The sequence below is a fragment of the Haliaeetus leucocephalus genome, unplaced genomic scaffold, assembly GCF_000737465.1.
Source record: "Haliaeetus leucocephalus isolate CR32 unplaced genomic scaffold, Haliaeetus_leucocephalus-4.0 Scaffold1, whole genome shotgun sequence".
Classification (NCBI taxonomy): domain Eukaryota; kingdom Metazoa; phylum Chordata; class Aves; order Accipitriformes; family Accipitridae; genus Haliaeetus; species Haliaeetus leucocephalus.
This window is the reverse complement of record NW_010972437.1, coordinates 21,565,377-21,591,842: the sequence shown is the minus strand read 5'-3', so window position 1 is coordinate 21,591,842 and position 26,466 is coordinate 21,565,377. Positions and strand designations below refer to the sequence as shown.

General features: G+C 44.6%; 1 protein-coding gene across 2 annotated transcripts in view; it reads right to left on the bottom strand.

Moving 5' to 3' along the window:
- Positions 1-26,249, bottom strand: part of GLI2 (GLI family zinc finger 2) — a 143,959-nt gene extending 117,710 nt beyond the window's left edge. The window contains exon 1 of one of the 2 annotated variants that reach the window (XM_010568662.1): positions 26,084-26,249. In XM_010568662.1, coding sequence (XP_010566964.1) covers positions 26,084-26,216 — 133 coding nt within the window. In that variant the 5' untranslated portion in view covers positions 26,217-26,249. The remainder of the gene's footprint in view (positions 1-26,083) is intronic. The other variant, XM_010568653.1, reaches the window with a different exon arrangement.
- Between the last annotated feature and the right edge of the window lie 217 nt (positions 26,250-26,466).

Sequence of the window (26,466 nt, the reverse complement as noted above, 5' to 3'; positions counted from 1 at the left end):
CTGCACAACTGTTCGGAAGAAGCCAAAAGAAAAGGACTCCAGGAGTGACAGAACATCCCTGTAGTCCCTTCTAGTGGCTTAAAGGTTCCCTCTACGACGTCTATTATGTTCTTGTAACTAATACTCCACGCAGCTGCCAATTCGATCCTTATTAAAACGAACTGTGTGTGTTCATTTCTCGTAGGAACACTGGTGTCTGAATTCTGGGAACCAACTGAGATTTGGGAGGCTCTGTGGCTTGGGGCAAAGAGCTCTTTTTTTTTTTTTTTTTTAAGAGCTTTGCCAAGTCAGGACTGTGAATGGTTTTCCCCACTTATAGCCTCCAGACCTTTATTATGCTTGGGCTGCAACATATACCCAGCTCCACCTCTGCCAGACCAAAGCTGCTACTTTGCCTCTGAGTCATAGCAGGCAGAAATGCATACCCTTCTCTCCATACCTGGCCTGGGATAAACTTTCCTTCAGTTCAGAGGCTGGTGATAGGCAAAGGATGAGATATGAGACTTCTGGGGTCGGGTAGAGGAGCTGCTCTGCTTGCTCCGTACGCTCTCCGGTCTGCACCGTGGACCTGGAGCACTGCAAGCCATGAAACCGGGGATGTCCAGGGCTAAAGGCCCATGCTTTACACCACTGATTGCTGTCTACTCTCTGACCCCTTGGTGCAAATGCACCGCTTTCATCCTTTGCTCGGGGGGAGCTGCTCGTCTGTACTGGTAGCCATGAGGTGGCCAGGACAAGCTGCCTTTGGCTTGGGCAGCAAGATGAAGCGTGGTAGTTTGGCTTCAGGACAGACTAATTCTGCACAGGGCTGATGTGGATTTTGCAGTCTGGGCTGCTGAGTGAGGTTCAACTGCTGCTGCTATCTGAACAATGGGTTTAAATGCTAAACTCAGGGAACTGTATTACCTGGTAGTTGATTAGTCATTGGATTTTTCCTTTCAGCTCATGTTCTTCTGGCCCAGTTTTTGCCTGAAGCCCCAGTTTCTCTGGTCAGAAAATCTAGCTGGAGCTGTCATATCTGTCACCCACAGTGGGTGCCAGAGCCCTTGCCAGGACAGAGCATGGGGAAGGGATGCGTCTGCACCGTAGAGCCCTGACCGATATCTGCTTCAATCCCAAACCCAGCAGTGCTGAGATCTCTGGGTGCTTGGCTCCAGGCCATCCCCTTATTAAATACAATTACAAACTGGTGCTTCTACCACCAGTTGAAGTTTGTACTTGTTAGATCAGGAAAAAAAATACATATTGAAATGCATTTCTCCTGATCTGACATGTACAAACATTATCTATGCACCCAAACACACGCACTCATACATATATTAGCCTACAATAGATAGAGCCTTCCCCAACGTTCAGACCCTGAAACCTGAGGATTTCCCCCCTCAAGTCATGTTTTATTTGGTCTAACAAACCATGGAGATAATCAGTTGCAACAAATGCATCCTGCAGAGCCTGGAGAAGGGAAGGTGACCTATTCAAGTATCAGGTATTTGTCAATACACTCCTCAGAGCTGGCTGGGAAACCAGCAGCATGTGTCATCCCCAAGGCACTCCTGGCCAGACTTGGATGCCCTGCTCCCTGCAAAACATCATCCCATACTAGGAACACTCCTGCTAAATCAATACAGGTATTCAGAGAGTAATTAGTCAGGGTAAGGGGATCTGAGTGTCCTCCTTTATGAACACTAGCTAATTAATTTTCACGGTCTCCCTATGGAGACAGGCAAATATGATGACCATCATCTAAAATATATGACAAGAACATTACTATTATTAAACCCAGAGCCTGAAAAAGACTGGGAAAAGCCCCACCAAGATGTACATCAACATTAAGCTACCCCTACAGTTTAAATATTCTGTTAACAGAACTCACAGAGGAACATTTACCTTACCAGTGCCAAAAATAACCTTAAATTCTGTACCAAAAATTCTTACTCTATTAATGTACATGAATTTTCTTTGCAGTCCTCAGCATCCTCCTGTCCTCTTCCCTTCCCCTTGAGCACTTCTTGTGGAAGGGGACTGGTAGTATACTGGGACAGCCCTTGAAAGACTTTGAAAGCCTGCTGTGGTGCTCACAGGTCTCCCTCTAAGCTATGTAAAAGCCACATAAAACAGAGCAGCAGTACCTCTGCGGCAAGGCTTGGCATATCTCTGTGTACTGAATCAACATAATTATTTAGAATCCATCTCTCCCCGTGTAATTTCTTTATCTTGCTATTGTGTTACAAAGAATGAAAACCATGAAGAGCCGATCATCCGTGCACCCTCCCTCCTGAGTTGTTTTCTTTAAGTTAAAAAATTCCTGGTTGTGACAGAGGCAATCTGAAAATTGGAAACTGTGAGCCTCGGAAAAAGCACAGTCAGAAGCAAAGGAGGCTGTTCAAATGCAGCACTGCCTGAAGTCTCAGCCGGTAATCGAGATGGTCAGCTGTAATGCACCGCTCACTACTGCTTGCAAACGTAAAAGATTTTGACACGTGCCTCCTCAGGGGAACCTCTTGCCATAAGAAATTAGTGTGAACAAAATTCAGGAAAAGTCAAAAAAGACACGAACATCTGTATGGATAACAACATTGACAAACAATAAATAACCAAGTTAAAGGATGAGCTTGGGAAAGGGAGAAGTTTAGATATTCCACTGCTTCTGACACAAGGTCTGGCGCATCTCTTTTCTTAAGGAGGTAGCTCAATATAGCAAGTTGAACTGCTGAACCGTACTTTCCTAAGCCTTAGAAGAACCAGGAAAATGAGGAAATTACATCCCGTGAAAAGTGAGGAGTTTTATCAGGGAGAAGCCTAAGAGGAAATCACTGTTCAAAACAGATAAATAAATAAAGAAAAGCAGAGATCTTACACTGGCAACTGCAAAAGCTCCTTCACAGCCATCCACCTCCAATCATTCTCTCATAATCAGTGAACAGAGGACTAACTCTCACCAAAACAAATTTGTTATTCATTAAGAAACGTACCTGAATAGAATAATTGGCTAGTTGCATGTTTGTAATTACAATGAAAATCTCATGAGGCAACTCCTCTGGGGCAAACCAACTGGATTTTTCATTGTAAGAATACTAACTATACATGTGCAAATGTCAACCATCTAGGTACGTTCTGTGTATCAAGAGCCGCGTACATAAACGATGAACTCTTTGCAAGACAAGTTTCTATGCAGCCATTAAGTGGAAATGGTTACTATGCCATCTCCCATGGAAATCAAATGAATATAATAAAAATAGTTTCACATATGCATAATATGGCATACAGATGCTTCTTATACAACATGAAGAGCCGTTACAGTATAACTCATCTACGATGATAATCGCTTCTTTCTTAAGGCCTGGAATCCCAAGCAGAAGTGCACATGTAGTTGCACGCCTGCTTTTGCATATGCAACTGCTGTCGCTGCAAGCATAAATTAAATATGTATATTGCTACATAAAAACCTAGTCATTTACAGATGTGAATTTATCTCAAACTCTTTCCAACTTGTCCTCGACTATCTGACTGGACTTCTGGCTTGGTGCTAACAGAGCCCCCTTTTACCACATTCCCAGCATGTAAGAAGAAGGAAACACCCAGACTTAACTGCAAGCAACTCTACAAAATTGCAAAGGTGAAGAGCAAAATCAAGTGGAACCTTACGGCATTTTTATTTTTTTTTTACATTGACATCCCCTTTCAGCCCAACTCTTGTGCTCAAATTCAACTTTAAAGACATGCTTAAATATCACTGAACTCAGCAGGGACAACAGCAAAAGTCCACTGGAAGGAGAACACTGATGCTTACAGGGTAGGGATGCAATTCGGTGAAGGCACTTGAAGCCCTGCAGACGAGGAGCGAGGGGCAGCAGGACTACCTGCAGGCAGCAAAGCACAGCCCTGAAACAGATCAGCGGGAGGCTTTAGCCCCCATCTCTGCCCTGCTTGGGCTGCGTTGGCATTGAGCCCACGGGAGACGCCAGTGCTGCCATGCGGCCCCTCAATCCTGCTGGGCACCGGGAACAGGGCTGAGATCGTCTCTTCGAGCCAGCCCGCGAACCAGAAAGCTCCAGTTTCTACTTAAATGTGTGGTGTCTGGGCAGCCTCCAAGGGATAAATGGGGCAATCTTTGGAGAAAATTGGGCTGATAAAGAGGAAAACAAACCTGACTTCGAGGAACCCCAGTAACAGCAGAAAGTTTTCCCCATGACAAACTGATGAAACTTTCTGCCCCCACTTTAAGGCTGAAACAGACTTTCAGACTGGTTCTTCTTCTGGCTTGTTAGCACCTCCTGCTCCTAGCAAGAGACATCAACTATGCCTACAGCATGAAGCAGAACTGGTGGCCAGTGCACGCGTGTACGCACAGAGACACACACAGCTTTAGCAAAATATTTCCAGTAGGAAAAAAAAAGCAGAATCCATCCCTCTATCCTTGACATAGTGCAAAAGACATGCACAACACTGCATATTTAATTGCACTTTTAAAAATCACCTATTGGATGTGCTGTCTAAAAAGGAAGGAGAATAACAAAGCTGCCCATGCCTTTTAAGTAATGGAATGCTGAGGAATAGTGTTAAACAAAATTTGCTGATACGTCTTTGCCAAAACGGCAATAATGATAAATCCACTGTAAAGAATAAAATGTCTATTTGCAAGGGAGAAATGGAGGGATCTGTGCTCCAAATTCCACTGGAAGCTTTTGAAATCCCATCCTTAAATAGCATAACCCAGTGCCAAACTTCACAAATCTGCTAGTAACCACTTGCTAAATTATCCAAGAATCAAACCAGCAACAAGTTTTGCTACCCATAGATGTTGATTGTAACCATATGCAATTAACATAAGTAAGAAAAATAAGAATAACAAAGATTACGTGAATGTTTAGTTATTCTTGCCTTACCACCCTCCCTTAACCAGTGTTGTAGGAGCCTAAAGACCTCAAAACTTTCTAGTGTTCATTTTCAGGAAGCTTCTGCAAGGTCAGGATGTCCTTCCAACATTCACCAGGTCTGAAGTCTCATGGAAGCAGGATCCCTTGAGGAAATTTTTCTAACAACAACATCAGTAGATGGACTTGCAAGTCCTTGGTTTTCTTCATGGATTTGCCAAAATAAACTTTAACAAAGAGCAGCTTTTCTGCTTCCCCCTTTTATTTATGTGCAGAACATGAGTATTTCTCTACCTCAAAGGACTTGATTTTCTAAATCACTTTGAAATCCTCAAAAGCTACTATAAAACCAGTTATCTTGACTGAGATTGGGACAGGAAAAAGAGTAGAGAAGGAACCCTACTGCGCGAGTTTGATAGGACCATGTGTGTGACCTCCACAGTACTGCATGGGATTTAGTGTCTCAGGGCATCACTCTCAAAGAAGTCAGCATGGCTGCCTGTCAGCAACACTAAATTGTTTGGTTTTGATTTTTTCAAAGTAACAATAGAAAGTGAAAAAAAGTAATCACAGCAAAGCAATCAGACTAAAAATCATTTGCAACTACAGAAATAATATTTTAACAACTGGGGAATAAGGGAAACCCACTTTGTAGCTTAACCAGATCAGTTCCATCTGTTATTTTAAGGGGTGAAGCCTGAACTGAGAAATCTGTGTCACACAGAGGCCGGCAGGTTTGTGAACTCTATCAGGAGCTGCTTAACAGTTGGTCTTAATCGTTTTCCAAGGCACAAAGCCGAGATCAAGATGAATCTGTTTCCCACATTGTTTCCTCCCAACAGGGTTGGATTTCAGATTTGCCTGGATTAGAGTAAAGCCACCGGAATTCCCCACCTGGACATTAAGAAGGTTGGAGGCCTTGATTTCAAAGGCAAGTGGTATGCAGTAATTCCAGCCTGGCCCCACGGGACTACAACTTTCATTTCTAATCAGTGAATTGTCTTTGCTTTGTGCAAAACATTTTTTTTTTTAAGAGGAGGAGGGAGATATTATTACATCTTCCCGTTTACTCTATCATTTTCTTTCTGAGCCAACATATTTTTAGCTTAAATAATAATGAATTAAAAGCAGATTCATTAGTTCACCTTTTCCAGAGAAATTAATAACAGGGCTGAGATTTTTAAATCCCATACTGTTCTTCTGCCTCACCCTGAATTTCCTCGTATGTTACTTTCTCACATAATCGGCTTGGGCTCAGTGTCTGTGCTGAGCTGTGCTTTAGTCTCACTGCATGTTGTTAACAGCAGTGACCAGGACCTGAACCATCTGCACCTTTATCCTACAAGCGCATTTACTCAAAGGTGCAGACCTATTTCAGATCAAGAGTCAGAGAAGAAGAAGGTTGGAGCTTCTCAAAAGCCTCCCTGGCTAAAGGGAAGAATGGAGCCCCTTCTCTTGCAAAGCCCAAAACGTCGTGGCATGCATAAATCTCTGTGCAGAAGCCTCTGCATGCTTTTCGCCCCTAGATGATGGGCTCAGACTGGACTGGCCACCCGACATCCAAATTGCAAAGCACTGCAGGTGTCGTCAGCTGCCTCGCAGGGGGCTGGCTCCTGATACCTTTCCCCTGTACCCTGCTCTACCCTCCTCAAGTCCTGAGCACAGACAGACAGACTGGCCAAAAAAAAAAAAAAAAAAAAAAAAAAACTAAAAAAAGAAAAAAGCAAGCAGGAAAACATCGTTTTACTGTGTAGTCTGTGCTGGGTTGGGGAATGGGGTTTAGCTGCAGGAGGAGCCCTTCTGCTGGTATAAACTGTGCTCTCCACTGGAGGAGTTTGTTGATGCAGATGAGGCTGGAGAGGCCTCTCTGAGATAACTGTCCTGAGTGAGCGGCTGCGTGGCGCTTAGTTACCAGCTGGGGTTAAACAACGACAAACGCAAATGCCAAGCTCCGACTAACAGGCGATTTTCTTTCAGCAGTCCTCCTGCGAGAGGAAAGGGGGTCGCACCGAACCAACAGCACCAAACCTGTGCTTCTGCCACCCCCCACGAGGACCGGCAGGATCCCTTGATGTGAGCGTGTCCCATGGGAGGCGAGGACAGGGTCTGGAAAAGTCCAAGTGTTTGTCTTGGCAAACTCCAGCCCATCTCGATGTTTTATCCGTTGAGCTCTAGCTTCCATTAGCTCCCCAAGAGGGTTTACCCTGCTGAAGATTTTCCTGTTCCCTGTTCTGGGCAGTCAGGTTCAACTCATTTTAATAGACTTCATAGGAAGAGCTTTGATTTTGACCCCTGCAAAGAAGTACTTCTGATGAGAGAAACAGAAACAAAGGCAACACCAGCGTTTGCATCACCCGGGTGGCTGGGAGGAGTATTCAAACATTATCGACTTGAATCTGGAGGACGGAGATGGTTACACAAGTCATCTCAGATGAGCCTAGATATAATCTTTTCATTTCCCTTTGCCGAAGGCCAGGTGCTGCTGGCTCAATGACAGGCAGAGACAGCAGGGCTTGGGATGGCTGATGAAGTTACCACTTCCAGAGCTGCCCCTGCTTTGCCTTGAATCAAGTTATCCATTATCAATCCACTCCCGGGGCTTGACAATTTACAACAGGCATTTAAGCCATCACCCAGCTCCATTTGCCTTAACCATCACTCTCTCAAGTGCAGCACTTCAGGATGCTGATGACAGACAAACTGCTCCAGCAGTTGCACTTCAGTAAGAAGCGAGCAACCAGCCAGCCACGGTCCACACATTGGCTTCCCCGAGCCACCCTAACCAGAGCTTTCATTTACCTTAACCTTTGGGAAGGACGGAGAGTGAAAAAGTGTAAAAGTGTGGTCGATTCCGCCACTTCTTCTCTCCGTTTGCAATGTTACAAGGTAAGGTTCGCCACTTGTGGGTCAGAAAGCAATTCCTGGAGTTAACGTGAGAAAGCGTCCGTTTCCCTCGTTTGGCTCCAATATAGCAGTCTCCTTTCATATCCATGGGGGCAATGAGACTAAACAAAATGCAGGCCTGGATATTGTTACATACCAGTGGAATATTGCGATTTGGAGAAAATCTCACATTCACAGGAAAAAGAAGAACCACATCCCTGGATTTAGAACAATAACCGAAAACAAAAACCACCAACTGCTCATTCAGACAAGTCAGGGGTTTGCCTCGTTAGACTCAACCCTATGCGAAGAGCCACACAACAGGGCAGCGAACCAAAGTGCTAAATATACAATCAAAATCATTTCACAAAAAAAAAAAAAAAAAAAAAAAAAAAAAAAAATCTTTACAACCTCCACGTGATGATGTTTGAAGGTTTTGTAAGAACACATTTTTATCTGACAGCATGTGTTTTCAATACAGACATATTTGGGCCTGCGCGTTGCTATTTTAGTGCTAACATTTACAAGCTTATTTGCTGAAGGCAATTTTTAAAGACATTTTGTCAGTGGCCAAGTCCAGCTCCCATTGAAGTTAACTGGAAGACTCCCACTGACCTCAATAGGAAACAGCTCAGACGGTCAGGGCTGGATTCGGAGCTGCTAGAACTCACTGAAATGCCACAAGTTGAGGACACGGCTCTTGGAGCAAAATGGGGAAGCCCAGGAGGTGAACACCACATAAGAAATAACAGGAGGGTATCCATCAATAAATATATTAAGACATGGTGCCACGTAATTTCTTCCCTGGCTGCGCCAGTGTAACGGATTTCCACCCCATGCCACAGCTCACCACCAGCTTTTGCCAACGAGACAGTTTGTGAGGCTGTGCACTACTGCTTGTGCTCGCTGAATCTGAATGTGGAAAAAAAATTAAAAGCAAAAAAAACTACAGAGAAGGAGGGATGTTTTCAGCAATCCAGAGTGATCTTGCTGAAATTACAAGAATTATTCAGACTCCTAAAGTCAAGCACAGACAAAAGCGCCTGGAGAGTCCCAGCTTTACTGTCTTCTTTCAGATAATTATTTTCCTCTAGCTCATCACAACTAAGAAAACTTTGTTTAATAGCTTCTAATATTGCTACCATGACTGTAACTGTACTTCCTTCATTTGACTGGAGAAAGAGCTTGAAAAAATTCCTTGCAGACAGCTTTTTTTCTCTTTTTCTTGTTATAAAGTCTACACATGCTACAAGGGCACAAGGGATGGAAAAAGTATTTAATTAGTATTTCCAGAAATATCCTCGCCTAACCCATAATGAGGTCATGCCAGATCATAATCCTCCTCAAATACAAGAGACAAAGTGATTTCCTTTCATACAACATCCTTTTTTGGGTGCAGCATCGACAGCTTTTCTGTGGTTTCAAAGGAAAAATAAAATCGAGTCAGTCTGAGCGGGGGAAGTCCAGAAACACCTAATACATCTTCCTGTGAGATGAATTCAGCAGGCCATACCTCACTGAAGACATGGGTGAGATTTAATACAACCAGGAAGCTTTCTTTTAAAGAAAACGGAAAAAAAAACCCCAAACCAAAACCACAGCTCCAATCTCCATGTGCCCAACTGAACCCCTTTGAACTGTCTGCTCAAATAATATTTCTCTTAAATCATGAAGGGGTGTGTTTGGGCTACCTGTGTCTATCTGCCATGCCTCCCACCTGCAGGAACCAAACCCGACGCCTGGGTGGACCCTGGAAAAGCCAGAGCACGGCGGACACTGCCAGCCCGGTGGTCCGGGGGTCGGCCCGATCAGCGCTGGTGTTGCCAGGGCTTGGCTTGCTCCAAAGAGGTGTTGGCAGCAGATACAAAGGTCCCGAGACCAACCTTCTTACTGCAAGGTCACCCCTCCTCCCTTAGTGCTTCCTGCAGCCAGAGCATTGCTGGGTTTTGAAGACTCTCCAAAAAAAAGACCGTTCCTCGTGTGGTCCCTCCTGGGTACGGGGGAGGGAGAAGCAGCGGCTCTGAAGCTCAGGAAACACTGAGGCCACGTAGCCCGTTCTCCTTACAACACGCTTCACGGGCTTTCATCAATTTCTCCCTGCAATAAGCCCAATAGCTTGTACATGGCAAAAATGCTCACTTGGAGAAAAGCTTCCAATCTCATCTTGATGAAGACATCAAGAGCTTGAAACCCCACCAGTTCCCATAGGGGCTTAACCCCATAATTATTCAACTCCACTGTTACATTCTGGCAGGGAGCAAAGCTCGGGTGGACGCCCAGGTTTAGCTTGCAGCTGGCGATGGTTCACCAGGTTTTCCCCACTGGAATAAGGGGCCAGAGAGTACAAAGCATTTTCTCTCCTTTAATACTCTGGAATTAAAATAAATCAGAAAGAGGACATTATCTGCTGTATTTGCCCTCTTCTGCAAACACAGCCATGTGTTATTTCACTATAGAAATCACCAGGCAAAGCTGATTTACTGACCAGTCTCAGGAAGCCAGTGGTTCTCCACTCCTCTCTCCCATCCCCCCAAAGTTTATTGTTGAGTTCTTGGAACATCAAGTACAGAGTGTGAAATAATTTAATGGTGGGGGGATTCTTCACCCTCCTTCTCTATCCCAATATGACTAAATTTATTGATTTTGGATTGCTGTAAATTATAATGTAATTATCCTGCTGCACAAGCAGCTTCCCATTCCAGAAATTAAAAAGCAATTCAGGTAAATGATCTTTAGCTATCATGGTGCATCCCTGCAGAACTCATTAAGTTGGGGGATTAGACGGCACACCAAAACTCTTACAGAGCGGGTGACATTGAAAACTATCATGCCTGAAAATACAGAACTTCCTTGGGAAGATAACAGGGGCAAAGCTGCTGGTGTGGCATTTTTTTTCTTTCCCGACAACTTGTACATCTCCCAGGATTTCTAATGCTCACTTATTGACCCTTTTTAAAAAGAAACACCCTTCCTTTGAGACAAGAATGCCATTAAGAGGGAAAATTTAAGAAATGGACAACATCACACCGCCATCCGTAGAACCTCGTTATTTGACCCCGTTGGATCTCAGGTGGAAAAGCAGCTCATGTGAGTCAGAGTCAGCAAGTACTTTCTGAGATGGGAGACGGCCAAGTGGCACTGAAGAAAGCTCATACCAGATTTCTAGCCAGCTAAGGGTAATTTTCCAGCTTTCCCTAAAGAAAGCTCTATCTGGCGGGATCTCTAAAAGATTAATCACTTATTGATTGTAGTCGCAGAAGATATTGCCATACATGCCCTTTGCCAGCACAACTGTTCTCAATCCCTCTGTCTTGTCCAAAGGTTAAGTTTTGCCTCCCTAAAGTTGCCTGCTGCCAGTTCAATCAGTTAAGGCATTTTCCACTTGCTGTCCTATACTGTTGTGATGCTGCAAAGCAGCCATCACCAGGCTTCACGCTGAAGGCGGCTAGAGTTGTTGGCAGATGAAAAGATACGTGCACGCATAGTTTGCACATCATTAAGTTCGTAAAATGCTTTGAGGATGAAATGTGCTACATAAATATAACAGGTTATTAAATTTCTTGGTGCCATTTCCTTTATCTAAGTCTGCAGCGGTCTTCGATGGATTGTGCCTAAACCTGCTACTGCTTTTAGCTTCCCGGCTTTTTTTTTTTTTTTTCCCCCCTTGCCCCAGGAGATTTGATGTTTCCCCCCAGCCGATGAGTCTTTCACACCTTCTGGTTGGCCCCGCACAGCTGCTGCGCAGACGCGGGGAGTCCCTCCAGCTTTCAGGCTGCTCATGTGCAGTCTCTCTGCTCATTTCCTCTGAAAGCGGCGGCTGCCGGACTTGAAAGACCCCTCTTGCTCCCACCGCTCTTCCCTAATACAGCCCTTAATTAATACTGAAGGCAGCTACCACTTTTGAGGAGGACAGTGCAGATCCTCAGGATATTAGCCAAACACCGAAGAGATTTATAAACTTGTCAGCATGGCCAGGGTATTCGGAAAAGAAGCCAAAATCTTCAGTTTAAAAATCTCCTACACCATCATAAATTTCAATGTTATCTGCAAGTTCTTCTCACTGTGAAAGTTCACTAGTTCTGTTATTTCACTTCTAGTAAGTACCATGTCCTAATTTGGACATTTTTGCAGCATTCAGCTGAATTCTGAAGATATATGACATACCCCGGTAGTCTTTTCTCCCGTTAAAAACAATCTATTAAGTCAGAGTCTTGTGAAAGCCCAAATCATAATACTGGTCTGTGTTTCTAGCAGAGAGGGCTCAGCAATCCCTCTCTCACCATCTCGCCGACACGTGGTGCTACGATTACACAAGGCGCTGTGGCAGGAGCACGGGGCATCACTGCAAATCTCTGTTCTTTTTTGGGATGCATGCATACTTTTCAAATTTCCTAAAAGGAGAGATTACTTGGTTTTGGCCAAGCATCTGAAACCACTCGCAGGCCACACACAAGTTACCGAGTAAGCAGATGACATCCTCTTCTCAAACTCCTATGGACACAAACAGATTTTCAAAACATGTACTTCAACCACCTCAGCAAATTGTTTCCCCGGTGCGTTGGTGCCGGGAGGGCAGCGCCTGCCCTCCCTCCTCCTCACCCCCCTTTCACTGCTTACAGCAAAGAGGACATTAGTACTGGACTGAACCTGCTCCAGTTCTTTTATATAGATTTAGACCGTATAATTTGATCGCGACCACAGGCAGTTTTATTGCCCTGATTTATATGGAGCCTTGCAGGGGTTGGTTGTTTTGTGTTTTGGTTTTTTTTTCCCTTCCCTTTTTTTGGTAAGAAGCAAGATTCATAGAAATCCTTTCCCTGCTCCAGCCTGAGGACAAGCTGTGGGATCTCCAGGGCTTCCCGCAAGGGCTGCGGCAGGCCTGGATGCCACCCTCCCTCTCCCCTCGCCGTGGTCTCGGAGGGGGATGCACACACCACAGGAGCTGGCTGAAGCTTCTCCTCGAGCACAAACCCTCCCCGTGGCCCTCGCTGCGTCACAGCACTTGGCTCGTCCTGCCCGAGAGGGTGGTCCCAGTGACGTCTGGGGCAACTGAAGTTGCCGCTCCCCTTACCCACTGGTGTGATACCCCGACGGAAACCTCAGCATCTCTCCCTCTCTTGCCCAGAAAATCTCCCAGGAAAGTCAGCAAAAGGCTTCTTTGACCAAGCTGTCATTTTTACAATCCAAATAGAAGGGGATGAAAACCGAGGCAGCTCTGCCATGGAGCTAAGGGAGATGCGGCTGTCGGGCCAGGCATGTTGCTACCAACCATCTGCATTCCCAGGGCACACTAAACCTGGGATCTGTATTAGTATTCTCCGGCAGGCATCTGGCAGATATTAAATACCAGTCTCTCTGGAGAACTTGTTACCTCCTCATGCTTGACTGGGTGAATATAAGCAAGAGCCGTGCTTGTATCAGCTACCTGAAGAAGCTAGATTGAAGCCTATCTGAAACATGCCAAGACCGCATATCTGTCATTACCATACCAATTTCCTGAATGAAAATCCTGCCTGTCTTTCATTTAATCTGTCCTCTGTCTCATTACGTGACCAGAACATGCCACTCTAACTACAAAGACAGGTCAGTGTGTGACTCAAAACCTAATTTATGTTACTTACCTAAAGGATTCCTGCCTGGATGAGCATCACGTTTTGGAATAACAATAACAAAGTCCACCGATAGTCCTGCCCTGTCACTGGCATGTGGAGAGCTAATTTTGCAGTGGGCCATGGGCTTAGAGAAAAGGTTCATCAGAAATCCAGTCTCTCAGCTTGGTAACCTCATCTTCACAACAAACACGGACTTTTTTTCTACCTTCTCTACCTTTTGTCTTTTTCTGCACCTAGCCAGTTTCTTCTTATCCTTCTATGAGTGTGTAACTCCTCTGCTCAAATACTTCACAACTTTTCCCTTTGCTACCAAGTTCTCCTCTTGAAGACTGCACAAAATGGTGTCTTTTGGCTCAAACCCTGCTGTTACAGTCTTGCTCCTCACATCTCTGGACAACAGCTGGTCAAAGGCCTTCTGATCCCTCTATACAACTCAGCCTTCCTCCTGCACCTCTGGTCCAGGCCACCTCTGCTGCTCTGTAAATCATCTTACCCAAGTAAAGACTTCTGACCATAATCCACCATGGTTTCCATAAAGGACTCTAAACTTCTCTCTGTCACTCTGAGACTGCTGGCACCTTGTGTCTTACCCCATCTAGTAATAATTTAGCAAAACTTTGAAGCAGAAATCATGTCCTCCCTAGTTATGGGTTCACACAGCACTGATCAAATACTGCTGACACTACCTTTTGCCTCACTTAGGAGCATAACAATTGTCTAGAAAAAGTATTTCAAAATAACCTGCAGAACCGTTACCAGAAAACTCACAAGTGACATCAGCCACCACCTTCTTCATATGTACCCAGAGGCAGATCAGGAATGTTGGATCTGCACATCTGCATCCTTTGTGAGCACCTGGAGAAACATCATCCCTCCTTTGTGGTATCTACAACCACGGCATTCAAGGGCCAATTCCCTCTTCTGTTCTCATGCCTTAGTCAGCTGACATAGCCTTCAAATTCCCATTGTGTCTAAGCATCGTTTGGGCCACCAGCTCCGTACCTCAAAAAGCACAAGGTTCAGTGAACCAAATTCAGGAGGACATTTCTATTCTGCCCTCAGGATTTAACTATTGGAAGGTTTTGAAGTTGGAAAAGAATAAGTTTTTCATTTGGGTCACAGAAAGGAAGAATAAACTAAAACCATCTTTACAAGAGACATTGCAGATACGGGCAGTGAGGAAAGGCCCTTTGGGCTGATACTTAGAGAAGCTCATTTCTATCCTCGCTCAAGTGCTACAGAGGTTAAAGACCTGCTACAACCTGCCATAAAAGGCAAAAACCACATTAATAGGAAATGTGTTCCCCTCCCCCATTCCAAATGTATTTTTTATGAGTAAACATTTCTGTATTAAGACTTACTGTCTTCAAAGATCCCTTTTATGTCCCAAAGGTAACCATTTAAGTGATCTTATAACAGCCGTTACTTATCTTTACAATGGGCAATGCACATGAACTCAGTGTCTGAGACTTTCATTTTGCTATATATTTTTTAGTAACTACATATAAATCCAGCCTGTTTCAAGTGTCACTGACACTATGTGGCCAAAAGATAGCTTTGGATCTTATTTCAGCTGCTAAGACATTGTTTCAAGTGGAATTAAAGGAAGCACAGAAATTTGCAAAACTCTTTTTTTCCTCCCAACCCTTTTAGCTTGCTTACAAAAGTGATGTAGCATGCACAGAGCTCCAAAAAAGAGATGCAAATGTTTTTCACACATTCAGCCATCTCGTATCTATTTTAAGAGTCACTGCTCCAGCATTTGAAATACAGGACCCTGCAGTAAAGATGTTTTGAGGATGTCTTTGTAACAGCACATGAAGGTTCCTCGGGAGTTTTTCAAAGGGAAAAAATTGCACCACACAATAGTATTGCCAGCTCCTCTGCAGCCGATTACAGTATTAGAGCATGCACATGCACAGCAGGCTAGTGGGAAGGAAAGCTGAAACTCAGGTGTCCTCCGAGGCCGTCATCCCACATCAGTGATTTTCTTCTCCTTTCATCACCTGGTCCCCAGAACAACCCCTTTCCTAAGAGTCTAATTACAAAGGACTTTGCTAAAACCGTTGTCTGTTACTTGGGTCAGGGTGAAACCCTGAAGCTCTGCATGGTTTCTGTAAATTCATCCAGGTCTGTCCAAAACTCTGTCCAGGTACTTGAACCTCAGCAAACCGTTTGATGAACCTCGCTCATAGATTACGTATGTAGGAAACCCTCTTAAACTGGGAAAATTCATTTCTCTTGTTTCAATACAAAAGATTTACACAGCTATTAACAACACGATGTTCTCCAACTGAGTTTGCCAGGTAAGATAGCCTGAAAAACTTTCTTACTCCAGAGCACAGCATGACCTCCTGGAATACAGTCCATCTCTATGTATCCCAAACAGTCTCTCCACTATAGATATTGAAAATACCTTCACTATACAAACTTAACCTCATCTTCCCTAACCCTGCAAATCTGTTTTATTGGCCCCCTTTGACAGCAGCAGGTTGACACCTCAGACATATGAGCAAGGTCACCCTTGTAACACAGCGCCCAGGGGCAGCAGCACCCTCTTGCAGGCGGTGGGGAGGGGGGAAAGGCAACCTCTATGTAGTCTGACCCATTAAGTGCTTCAGTATGACCAATGCCATAAACATGCTAACCAGATGCTGATGGATGGGCCTGGAGGCCCAAAGAACAACGCACGTTCATTATATAAACGGGGGAGCGAAGGGAAGTCAAGCAGCTTTTCCAAAATCATGAAGGAAGTTTGGGGCTGGATCAGGAACTGAAACTAATTTTCTCCAGACTCAGTTCTGTGCCCTCACCGTAGGGAGCCACCAAAAAAATTGGGTATCTTCACACAAGCAGCCTCTGGGAGTCGGGTCAGCTTCCCACAACACATAATAACTCCTCTCGTTAAAATGGGACGTGCAAACCAATGCCTAAAGTCCTCACCTTCGTGTTTCTCTGTTTTTGCTTTAAAGTGTGGCTGTAATTGCCTCAGAAAGAACATCACCAGCTTTACCTGCCAACTGATATGAACAAGATTGAGCTTAACCTCGAGTCTCAGGAAGGCAGCATTTGCATGCATTCACACAGGACACCGATATTCACACCAGCCAGCGTGCAGAAGAGGATGCTGCTTAGTTCCCCCCCCATTACTGCTGGTCCACCCCACAGAGAGCAGCCATAAACAAAGGTGAGCCCCAATAGAAAAACAGGGCAGAGAAAGATCATTTTTCCCCCCTGGCAAACAGAGCAAAATATTTCACTTGGGGAAAATCTAAACATTTCCCAACACTCTGGACCCAGGGTCAGGAATGCCGAGCCCCTACCACTCTCTCTAGGCTTAGAGCACCTTGTTAGGTGCAGAAAGTATCTCCATTTTCTTTAAACAATTAAACTATTGAAGCAGCGCACACCGGGCCAGGGACTTACAGGAAGATTCCTCCTCTATTGGATGGTTTTCAGGAATGCTCAGACACTAATCTTTTATATCAATACGACTGAAGTCATCAAAACATCTACTTTAACTGTTTACTTAAGGATGCATCTGTTTCAAGCTGTGATTTTTTTGAAAATCTGTCAGTCAGGAGCTGATCCATGTAAAAGAAGAGAGCAGCTTTCTGGCCAAAACAGCATCGTTCAGTCCCTGCAAATGTTGCTGTATTTTAAAAATCAGATATTAGTGGCAGTAAACATAAATATTTTGTTTGCAATACTCCTGTTCTTACCTACAATTGGAAGTTTTTTCAGTGGAATACAGACTTAAAAATATCTGGGATTCCAGGAGAAGGAAAGGTATAAAAAAGAAAAGGAGAAAAACCCCATGGAGCTCTCTAACAAACTGTAGAAAAGACAGAATTGATTTCAGACAAGTTTGTGTGAAATCTTCTTCATTTGTGTTCATGTGAGATCACACTCAATGTGTTTTTTTTTATTAATTTATTTTCATTTTTAACTCAGTCAGCCTATGTGCCCAAACTTTTGCTCAGTTCTTTCCACCAAGGTTTGTCTGATTTCAACCCAACACCACTACAGGAGTCGCAGAACGCCCAGTGCAGGTCACTTCCAAACACATGTAAACTCACGAGTTTAACATAATCCTAAACCAGTCAGCATGAAGAGACTATATCCACTTCGTTCCTTCAAGAGCTAAACTTACAATCTTGGCTGAGGTTTATTCCTGTCGTTACCATTAAGATGAGAGAACTCATCCTGCCAAATGTAGAACCCACACAGAATTAATATGATATGGATTTATTTCAGAATTTCAGGTTTCTGCAAGTTATGTCCCATTTGGTTCTGTAAAAAATTGTAGCCCCCTAAGTATAAGCCCGCTGTGCTAGGTACTGGACAAAGGCACTGCCAAAAATGAGTTTAAATTCAGTAAAATCCTATTAGTGCTACTGAACATTTTCCTAACCTTATACAACCAAAAGGAATAGTACTGACTGCTGCAATGTGATGTTCTCAAAAGCACTATATGATGCATAGACAACTTGTGTTCAACTCTCCTGAAGGGAAAGAAACAACTCCTACGTTTGGCAGATGGGCATGAGAATTTGAGTCACTTGACCACGATTAAGTGACATATCATGGAGAGAGGAAGGACTTGCCAGTGGATATGGTGACCCAAGAGACCTGGGCTAAGTCCTCCGTACTGCCACGGATGTCCCACATATTCCACCTACGAATTTCCAAAGTCGCAGAGATAAACAGTTCTTGACATCTCTCTGAAACAGCTGAACCCATTACAGCACAGCCACTTTGGCCTTGGAAAATCCTCTGTGCCCCTTGTCTGCAGAATGGGAGCAACGACATCTCCCTGTTTTACCTGGATGTTCACGTGTGGAGAGAAGTGCAAGAGGCTGAAGTATTCAGGCACTGTTGGGGCTGACGAAGGTAAGAGAACCCCCCACAGGACCTGGGCTCCCTCCCAGAAGCCACCAGACAGCACAATTCGTGTTCTCTAATTAAAAAAAAAAAAAAATAGTGCAGCAGAATGGGCTGCATCCTCCCAGGCCTCTGCCACCTCACTCATTGCCACATGAAACCGTCAAAACAGACTGCCTGGTTTCATGGAGGGCAATTTAAAGAGGAGATGAGCAATGCCAATTCCTCCTTTCAGTCTGAGGTGTATGGATACCTTCTCAAAGCCATGCAGAAATTCTTTAGGAAGTGCCAGGAATACAAGCCCCATTTCTTGGTGCTGGTATTGGATGCACAGCATTTCTAAGAACATTTTTCTCTGCCACTCATCTGACCCCGGGAGCAGTCCCACTGCTCTGCACAGGCAGCAGTGGAGCGCTCTGCCAAACCCTATCAATTATTTAGCGTCAAAAGGAAGACTTAATCTGTGTGATAAAAGAATGGATTTTATCTAAGGCTTGTTCCCCTTAAAGTGATTTACACAACTGGCCTCTCTAGTTGCTTCCCTTAACATAATTATTTACTTTTGCATTAATAGCCTTCCTCCACTTGCATTATTTTTAGGAGCCTTTTGTAGCCTTTAGAATTTACTAGGTTTTTTCCTTGTCTTTTTAGTGGGGATTTTAAATTGCCCAACTCTCTGAACAGACTGTTAAAACACTAGTTTTGTCAATGCTGGTGTAAAGCTGGAGCAGCTCTGGGAAGCAGCTCCCCCAGCTGTGTTGATGCTTGGGCATCAAGTTTGCCTCCAATTTGAGAAGCTGTGGGGCAAGATTTCAGTTCAGAGCTGGCAGTCAGGGCTCTCAGACTGGTCATCAGGCTACAGACTGATGAACGTGAATGCAGGGCTTTAAAGCATTAATCTAGTCCCACCTTGGTTCCTTGCTTTAACCCCACTCTGCAATTTTGGCCAAGACAGGAAAACTGGGATTTGTCCCCCTAATATTAGCCACCTTAAATCAGGCATGAAGCCCTCAAGGGAACAAAGCAGGCATCTCCACAACGTGATTTACTCCACCCTAACACAAAGGGATCCCAAACTGGATACCTAACATTTAGGCAGCCAACCTCAGACAAAACAAGTCCCATTCCTTATCCCCCATGATTACAGCAGACTCAAATGCCACAGTTAATGGATGGATTTGGGAAAATTAATTTACAAAACATGTGCAAATTCTCAGATGCTCAGGCAAAAAGCTGCCAAAGATACTAAAAATTCAAACTATGGGGACATGCTGGCAGCACAGAGAAGACAGTCCAGGAAAGCATCGTGATAAATATAATCCATTATCATGACTGGATTTTCTTACTTGACTATAAATGACCAACGCACAAATAGGTAAGTTTAGCATCAGTTAAAAAGGTTATATTTAGTTACCCTCTGAGAAGCGCTTTACTGGTGTTTAAACTGGATCTACAGAAAAGAAGATATATCAGTACTTGCCAGAATAAGCTTTTGGAGCTTACAAAATAACAGAAAAGTGGAAGCTATCATTATTACAACTATTATTAATGATAATAATAACAATAATAATACACTCACAAATTACAAAGGAATTTCAGGTGGTACTTAATGGTTGGGCTCACCAGTGCCAGAACCAACCTGTGAAGAATGCCTTTTTTCATTTTAAACCCATAAAAGCTTTTCAATTTGGTGTGCAATCCTGCAACGTGGTTAGGGATGAGATTAAATTACTCTGTATTCAAAGTACCTCAGCATCTATAATGGGCTGATAGTGTAGGAACTTTTGGTATGACAGTTTTGGGGAGCTGTATACAATCAGCACATGCTGGCTGATGTTATGAATCACAGAATCATTTAGGTTGGAAAAGACTCTTAAGATCATCGAGTCCAACCATAAAGTTGCTGCATCATCAAACGCTTTGGTGATACGGACTCTAGCAGCATCTGTAAGGTCTACGCAATGTGAACCAAAAGTCTGTAAATATTAATGGTTATCCACTCTGAGGTTGCACCTTTGCCCACAGGGCTGGCTATCACACAGAGAAACCCAGTACAGGAGCTTGGGAAAGGGGTTTCCCCCATGAGGGAAAAAAAACCCAAACCCAGAAACATGCAGACAAGAAGTCAGATTTCAGTCACTTGATTAAGCAAAGCAAAGGGTTACCCGACAAAGATGTATTGCTGACTATTTTAAAGAAGAGACTAGAGAAGACTCAACATTGCAAGCCACGGATAGAGGAGAGAGGGCAGGCAGAAGAAAAGATGCGCTTTTGTGGCACAGTTTGTGGCAATCTTATCTACTAAAATTCTGTCACATGTAGCTGAAGAAATAAACGTGCTGCTCCCAGGGTGCTCTCCACCACGCCCGCACACCAGATACTGCTCACTGAACATAAAAACGGTGCAGCACGGCTTTAACTTCACCCATCTCTACATGGATCCTTCGAAACTATCCCAAAGAGCAGGTGCCAGGCAACCAGCATGATTCCAAGTTGGCAGCTAGTCACAGGCCTTGATACCCTGCGACTGAGGAACAGCCTCAGCATTGCCCCAGTCTGAGCATCTGAGACCTCCCAAAGGGACAGGAGTGGGTACACGAGAGAGACCTGTAGGCAATCTGGCCAGCCAGAAGGGCTACGGTAGCAAAGAAATCCACTTTAAGACCCAGCAGAATTACTTTTATTTAAGACTGATGGAAATGTTCAGGGAAGAAATAGGATTCTTGATTGCTACCGCTCTTAACGGCAGCGTTGCGCTGAAGCCCTACCCAAGGTGTGGGCCACTGAGCTATACGCAGTAGATGCATGATAGAGACAGTGGCTGTCAGGAGAATTTCACAGTCTAAATTATGGGATTTTCCCATCATGCAGTTTTTACCACTTGCCCCCTTCCCTCCTGGAGCCAACCCCGGCTTTTCTGTTAAGCACGTATCTCAACGTTTTAAGTTGTGTACAGCAAAGCGAGACAGGGCAGGGAAGCTAAAAATGTGCTTGTACTAGTTATATTCCTTTTCCTGGAACATGTGAACAACTGAATGAAAAACATTCTTTGGAGAAGATCCCTGCCCCTCCAGGGTGGACAGAGGAGATGACTTCATTGGGGCTGTTCTCCTTCTAATTTGTCTGCGTCTCAGGCCACACAAACTATATATTTTTTCAGTGCGCTGAGGTCTGCTGGGATGCTGGCATTTCCTCCTCCTCATTTACATGGTCTTCCCATAATCCAGCACTGAGACAAGCTGAACTGCACAAGGACTCCCTGCCAGCGCCACTCGGGGCTTGCTTACAGAAGACCTCTGGAGAGCGAAGGGAGGTGCTCCCTGCCCTTCTCCTCTGCCTATGAAAGGGCTGAGTGTGCTACTTCTGCAGCTCTGAGCATTCCCGCCAGCCCGTAAATCAAGTGACCAAACTCCATCCCAATCTCTGATCCACTGCAGAAAAGCCCCACACTCTGCCCTTACAGCACACGCAGGTCGAAGAGCTGTATTTCATCAACCGAAGCCTTAATATCAGAGTCTTTACCTTCTGGAAAAAAAGTGTAGCCAGAGTCTTACTGGTTCTGCAGCTTGGTTTCCCCATGTTTACACCAAATGACTTGTTGAACTTCATTATATACAAAGTATTTCCATAGATCAGAGGCAGGGAGACCTGTGCAGCTAACATAAAATAAATTACCACCCCGTGATAAATGGTTCTATTAGCAATCCAGATTGTTAAACTCAGATACAACAGGATGAAGGGAGCACTGCCCCATTCATTCTCCCTGCGGCAGATACTGAGTTGTAAATAGGTTATTTTGTGTGTAAATAACACATTAAAACTCAGCATTAGCCGTGTCTTTTGATAGAGAGGAAATTGTTCCAAATAAATAATCTCAGACAGGAATGTAAAATAAGCCAGATTTAATAGTGCATGCCTGCTGCAGCCGTGTTAAACATGACTAAAATGATAAACCCCAGAATATACTAATAGTAAACTATGCTCTGACATCAAAGTAATGAGGCTATATTTTTACCCAGCTTTAGAAATGCTAAAATTAGTCTTGACAGAGCCAGACATCAGAAAAATGTTTCAAACATAAACACCATCAATTTGGGAACTTGGTGTTTGTGTCATGCGGAGGGTGGAGTGGAGAGGGAAAGGTGCATTCTGGGCCTTGTTAAAGTTAGGCAGTTAGCATTTAGGAGACTTTGTATTTAATTTTTATTACAAGATGAGAAACCCATCTTCTTCAATATCTCTGCCTTTGAAAGAGTGGCTCATTTAAATTTCTCCTTCAGCCACGTGCCTGGGCTTCCTTGTGCGTGCTGATACAGAGGGTGTCGCAGCGCTAGCCTGGAGGTCACAACCCAGTCTCGCTCACATGCTGCTCTGCTCCAGAGTCTCCTACCCTACGCAGCAATATGCATTTCTGCATTCAGCAAAAGGGCTTTCTAAATACGAAGTGTTACGAGTTGCCCTTCCAGAAGTGGAGGCACTGAAAGCGAGAGGCTCTTCTACAGATTTGACTTGTCTACAACTCCTACATGCTGTCATTAAAAGCAGTTCCCATCTCTGTCGCACATACACATGTGCACCTACTGAAACAGAAGACAGGAGCTTTGACTCCTTGGCTGGCATGATTTATGGAAAAATAGAAAATTAGGAGAGACTTCCCTGATGTCATTTCTGTGAGGCCAATTTCTGAACATCTGATCAATGAGTTACTATAAAAAAATGTCACAGAAGATCTCTAAAATGGCAGCTTCAGTAGACTAAAAATATGAAATGCAGATTGTTAGTACAAAAGGACTCTTCTCCACTGACAGCATCAACAATATCCATCTCTTTTCCTACAGCTATAACTTAATTTGTTCAAGGCTGGAAACATTTGGGACAAATATCCAAAGCACGGCAACTAGAAACGGGGACTGAACGTATTATTACCTTATAATAATATAGTCTGAATAATAATATAATAAAATAGCTATTCTTCAATTATTTAACTAATATTCAGTTTATTGCTTCAATTACCTTAATTATAAATAAAAGCTTATGAATCTATTCATTTCTACAAGGGAAAAAGAAAGCCTTATGATCTGAAAAACATGCTATGTTGGCACTCCATCTGTGTGACTCAGTAGAATAAAGGAGAAGAAATGTGTTACAAATTACGTTTGTTTGGCTCTGGAGAGCAGCTTAGTGATCTGCAGCACTAGCTAAGCCTTGCTGCCACTTTCTCACATGCTAGTACAAAGAGTAAAACCTCTACAATAAATAAAATCAAGAGTTTGTCTTGGATGAGAATAAAGACTTGTTCGTATGGCCCCAAAGCAGGGCGGGGAGCTCAGAGGCCCTCCCTTTAAAGCTGTTCCCCTCCTCAAGATGAACATCGTAATTACTCTCCATGCCTCGTTTGCTTTCTTCTGTAAGAATGAGCATAAATGTATTTATTTCTGGCCTGTTATGAGTAATTACACTAGTTTAGTGAGTCAAATATGTTATATTAGCGTTAATACCACTTAAGTACAGTCTCATCGCTACTCAGCCTTTTTGTTATTATCTTCTAAATCCCACCTTGCAGTTCACTGATGTTAGAAGATGACTTTGTATTAATTTTTCTACTTACAAGCACACACGCCATGCTGCTCCCTTTCAGGAGCAGGTATTATGTCTAGCCAGAATTCAAAGGAAAGCCCTCCGAACCGCAAGAGCATGTGCATCACCTGAAGGGTCCCGGGGCTGGTGTCTGATCCCATGCTGCTCCACTGCTAGCCATTTTAGGTCATTTATGAGCACTTCTCTTCACAGCATGACATAGATTTCGCTCTTTACATCTCATTACACAATGCTTTCATCACAATTCTCCTGACACCTTCAAACAATCCTCCACTTACTTCTCCACTTCCTCTTAATAAAAGGAGAAATATTGAGCCCGTAAATCATTCTTTCCAGAGGCGAGAGCACACCGCTAATGGGACATATAATACCTGACGCTTAAAAACCAATCAAGTCTCCGAGGGTGCCAAATGGGCCGATGGACGCTCCACCTCAGGGGCATCCTCATTTCCATCGCATCTCTGGAAATGCGGTGACTGCTTCCTTGGTGGAGGCACTCCCAAGGCAAGTGCCAAGTGGGGAGAAGCTGTTTATTCAGAACAGCACATCTGTGGGTTTTCCATTTTAGCACACGTTTCGGACTTCGTTGGTGCCAATCAGCCCTTTGGTTCTGCCAGTTGCTGAGGTGATGCCTCAAGTGGGCTGCCTCAGTTGTTCCTACAGCCTGTGCTTCTTCAACGGGGATCAAAATCTGCTGGGGGATGGCAAAATTCCGCATGTTGCTGTCTCTGCCTTTCCCCTATTTCTGCTGCCCAGCAAGCCTTCCCTTCTGCCACTTTGCATAGTGCTCACAAGGAAGGTGTAAAAGATTTTCTAGTTCTTTTTAAGAAAACCTTTCCTTTGGATAACAAAAGCTAACAAAGTTTATCAAACACACAAACTAATCTTATAGATTATAATCTAGCAGCTGCTACCTTATTCTGTACATCTGAATCTTCCTAGGTCAATGTAGAAACAAAAACTGAGTAACAAAGGTGTTGAAAAGGAAGGATGGATAAAGCAGATTTAAGCAATTTGGGCTGGGAACTATCTTCAAAACTCAGCCAACAGAAAACAAAAACTCTCCAGCTGAGCTGTGTAAGAAACAGAGGAGCCCACAGGGGAGTTGTGCTGCTCTCATGGGGTGATGAGAAACCACCCTGCAGTGAAGGACAGGGAGGAGAAGGGTTTATTTTGAGGTAGACTCTGGCTAGCTATAAGGTATATTTTAGAGAGGGAAAAAAAAAAGCTGCCTGCAAAGTTTACACAGCTGTGATGTCTCTTGTCACATCCAAGCTGGTGCAGCCCCTTCTAAGTTTGTCTCCTTATGCCCTCTCCAGAAAGGATGCCCAGTCCCAGTCCCAGTCCCCAGCAAGGGCAGTGTAGTGCCTCCCTGGTGGGCACAGCCTTGCCCACAGCTGGAGCCACCACACGGGGCCCCTGGCACCAATTTGGCAATCCACCAGCACACGCGTGCCAGAGAGGGACGTGTTTTCTGGGGCTGCGTTTTGTCTGCCGTAGTGGGTGAGAGGAGGCAGGAGCAACGTGCCTGCATGACCCCCACACACCTGCCAAAAATGACCCCATGCCCATGGGTGTCCACGACAGCTTCCTAATTGACTTCAACACCAGCAGGACCAAAATCTTGCCAAAAACACGGACAGGAAAAAGAAATCAGGACCTGAGCTATTTCTGAACGGCGCAAGTTAGGCAGTTTCTTTGTGAACCTTCTTGCATTGGAACTGGACGATCCCAAATGCCTCCCTAACCGTGAAATCCCAGCAGCAATAACGGAAGACGGTGCAGTCTGTTTAGCTCATTAGCAGGATCACAGCCGGCACGCAACACCCCTCCCCGGCCGTGATAAGAGGGTGCTCCCCAGCTCCAGCCAGCCTCCCCAGCCAGCCGTGGAGGAGGAGCAGGCACCGTGCTGCCTACACCGCGCAGCACCGGTCGGGCGGCCGGTGGCAAGCAGCGATGGGATGCCTCAGCTCTCCGACGGCCACCTCTGCCCACCCGTGCTCTCCCTCACCCCAGCCCCATTCGCTGGGACCGGCGGCGACTCGTCACGGCGCAGTGACGTTTGGACGCCACGCGGTGACACGGCTTCCCGCTCCTGTGACCTCCGACGGCCGAGAACCCCAATAAACTCAGCGTGTTCACAGGAGGACAGATGCCACTGTACTTATTAAATTCTTACAGTCTAATGAAAAACACCCCTGCTGCTTTCAAATTCTGGAAAACATAAAGTACCTCCTTGTGCCACTGCTGCTCCTGCAGCTGCTAAAGGAGTGGGTTTCTTCCCCGTCTCCGTAAAGCCATTCCCCTCCAGAACTGCACCTTTCCCTTCTTTTTTCCCAGCAGCAGTTGAAGCAGAAGTTTCCATCTTAGATGTGCATCTTCCAGCTCAGCAACCCTACAGGACATAAAACAAAACCAGATTCTGGTCACCACTCACAAAACAGGCAAAATCAGCTCCACGAGGAAGCGGCCGATGGTTCGGCAGAGCTCAAAAGTAAATGGCGAGCAGCAAAGGTTTCCGGGGTTTCTAACTCCAGCGGCCCAGCCAGTGCAGCAGTTGCAAGCAAAAAGGACACAACCCTGCAAAGGGATGGGTATTCTCACATCCCGCTGGC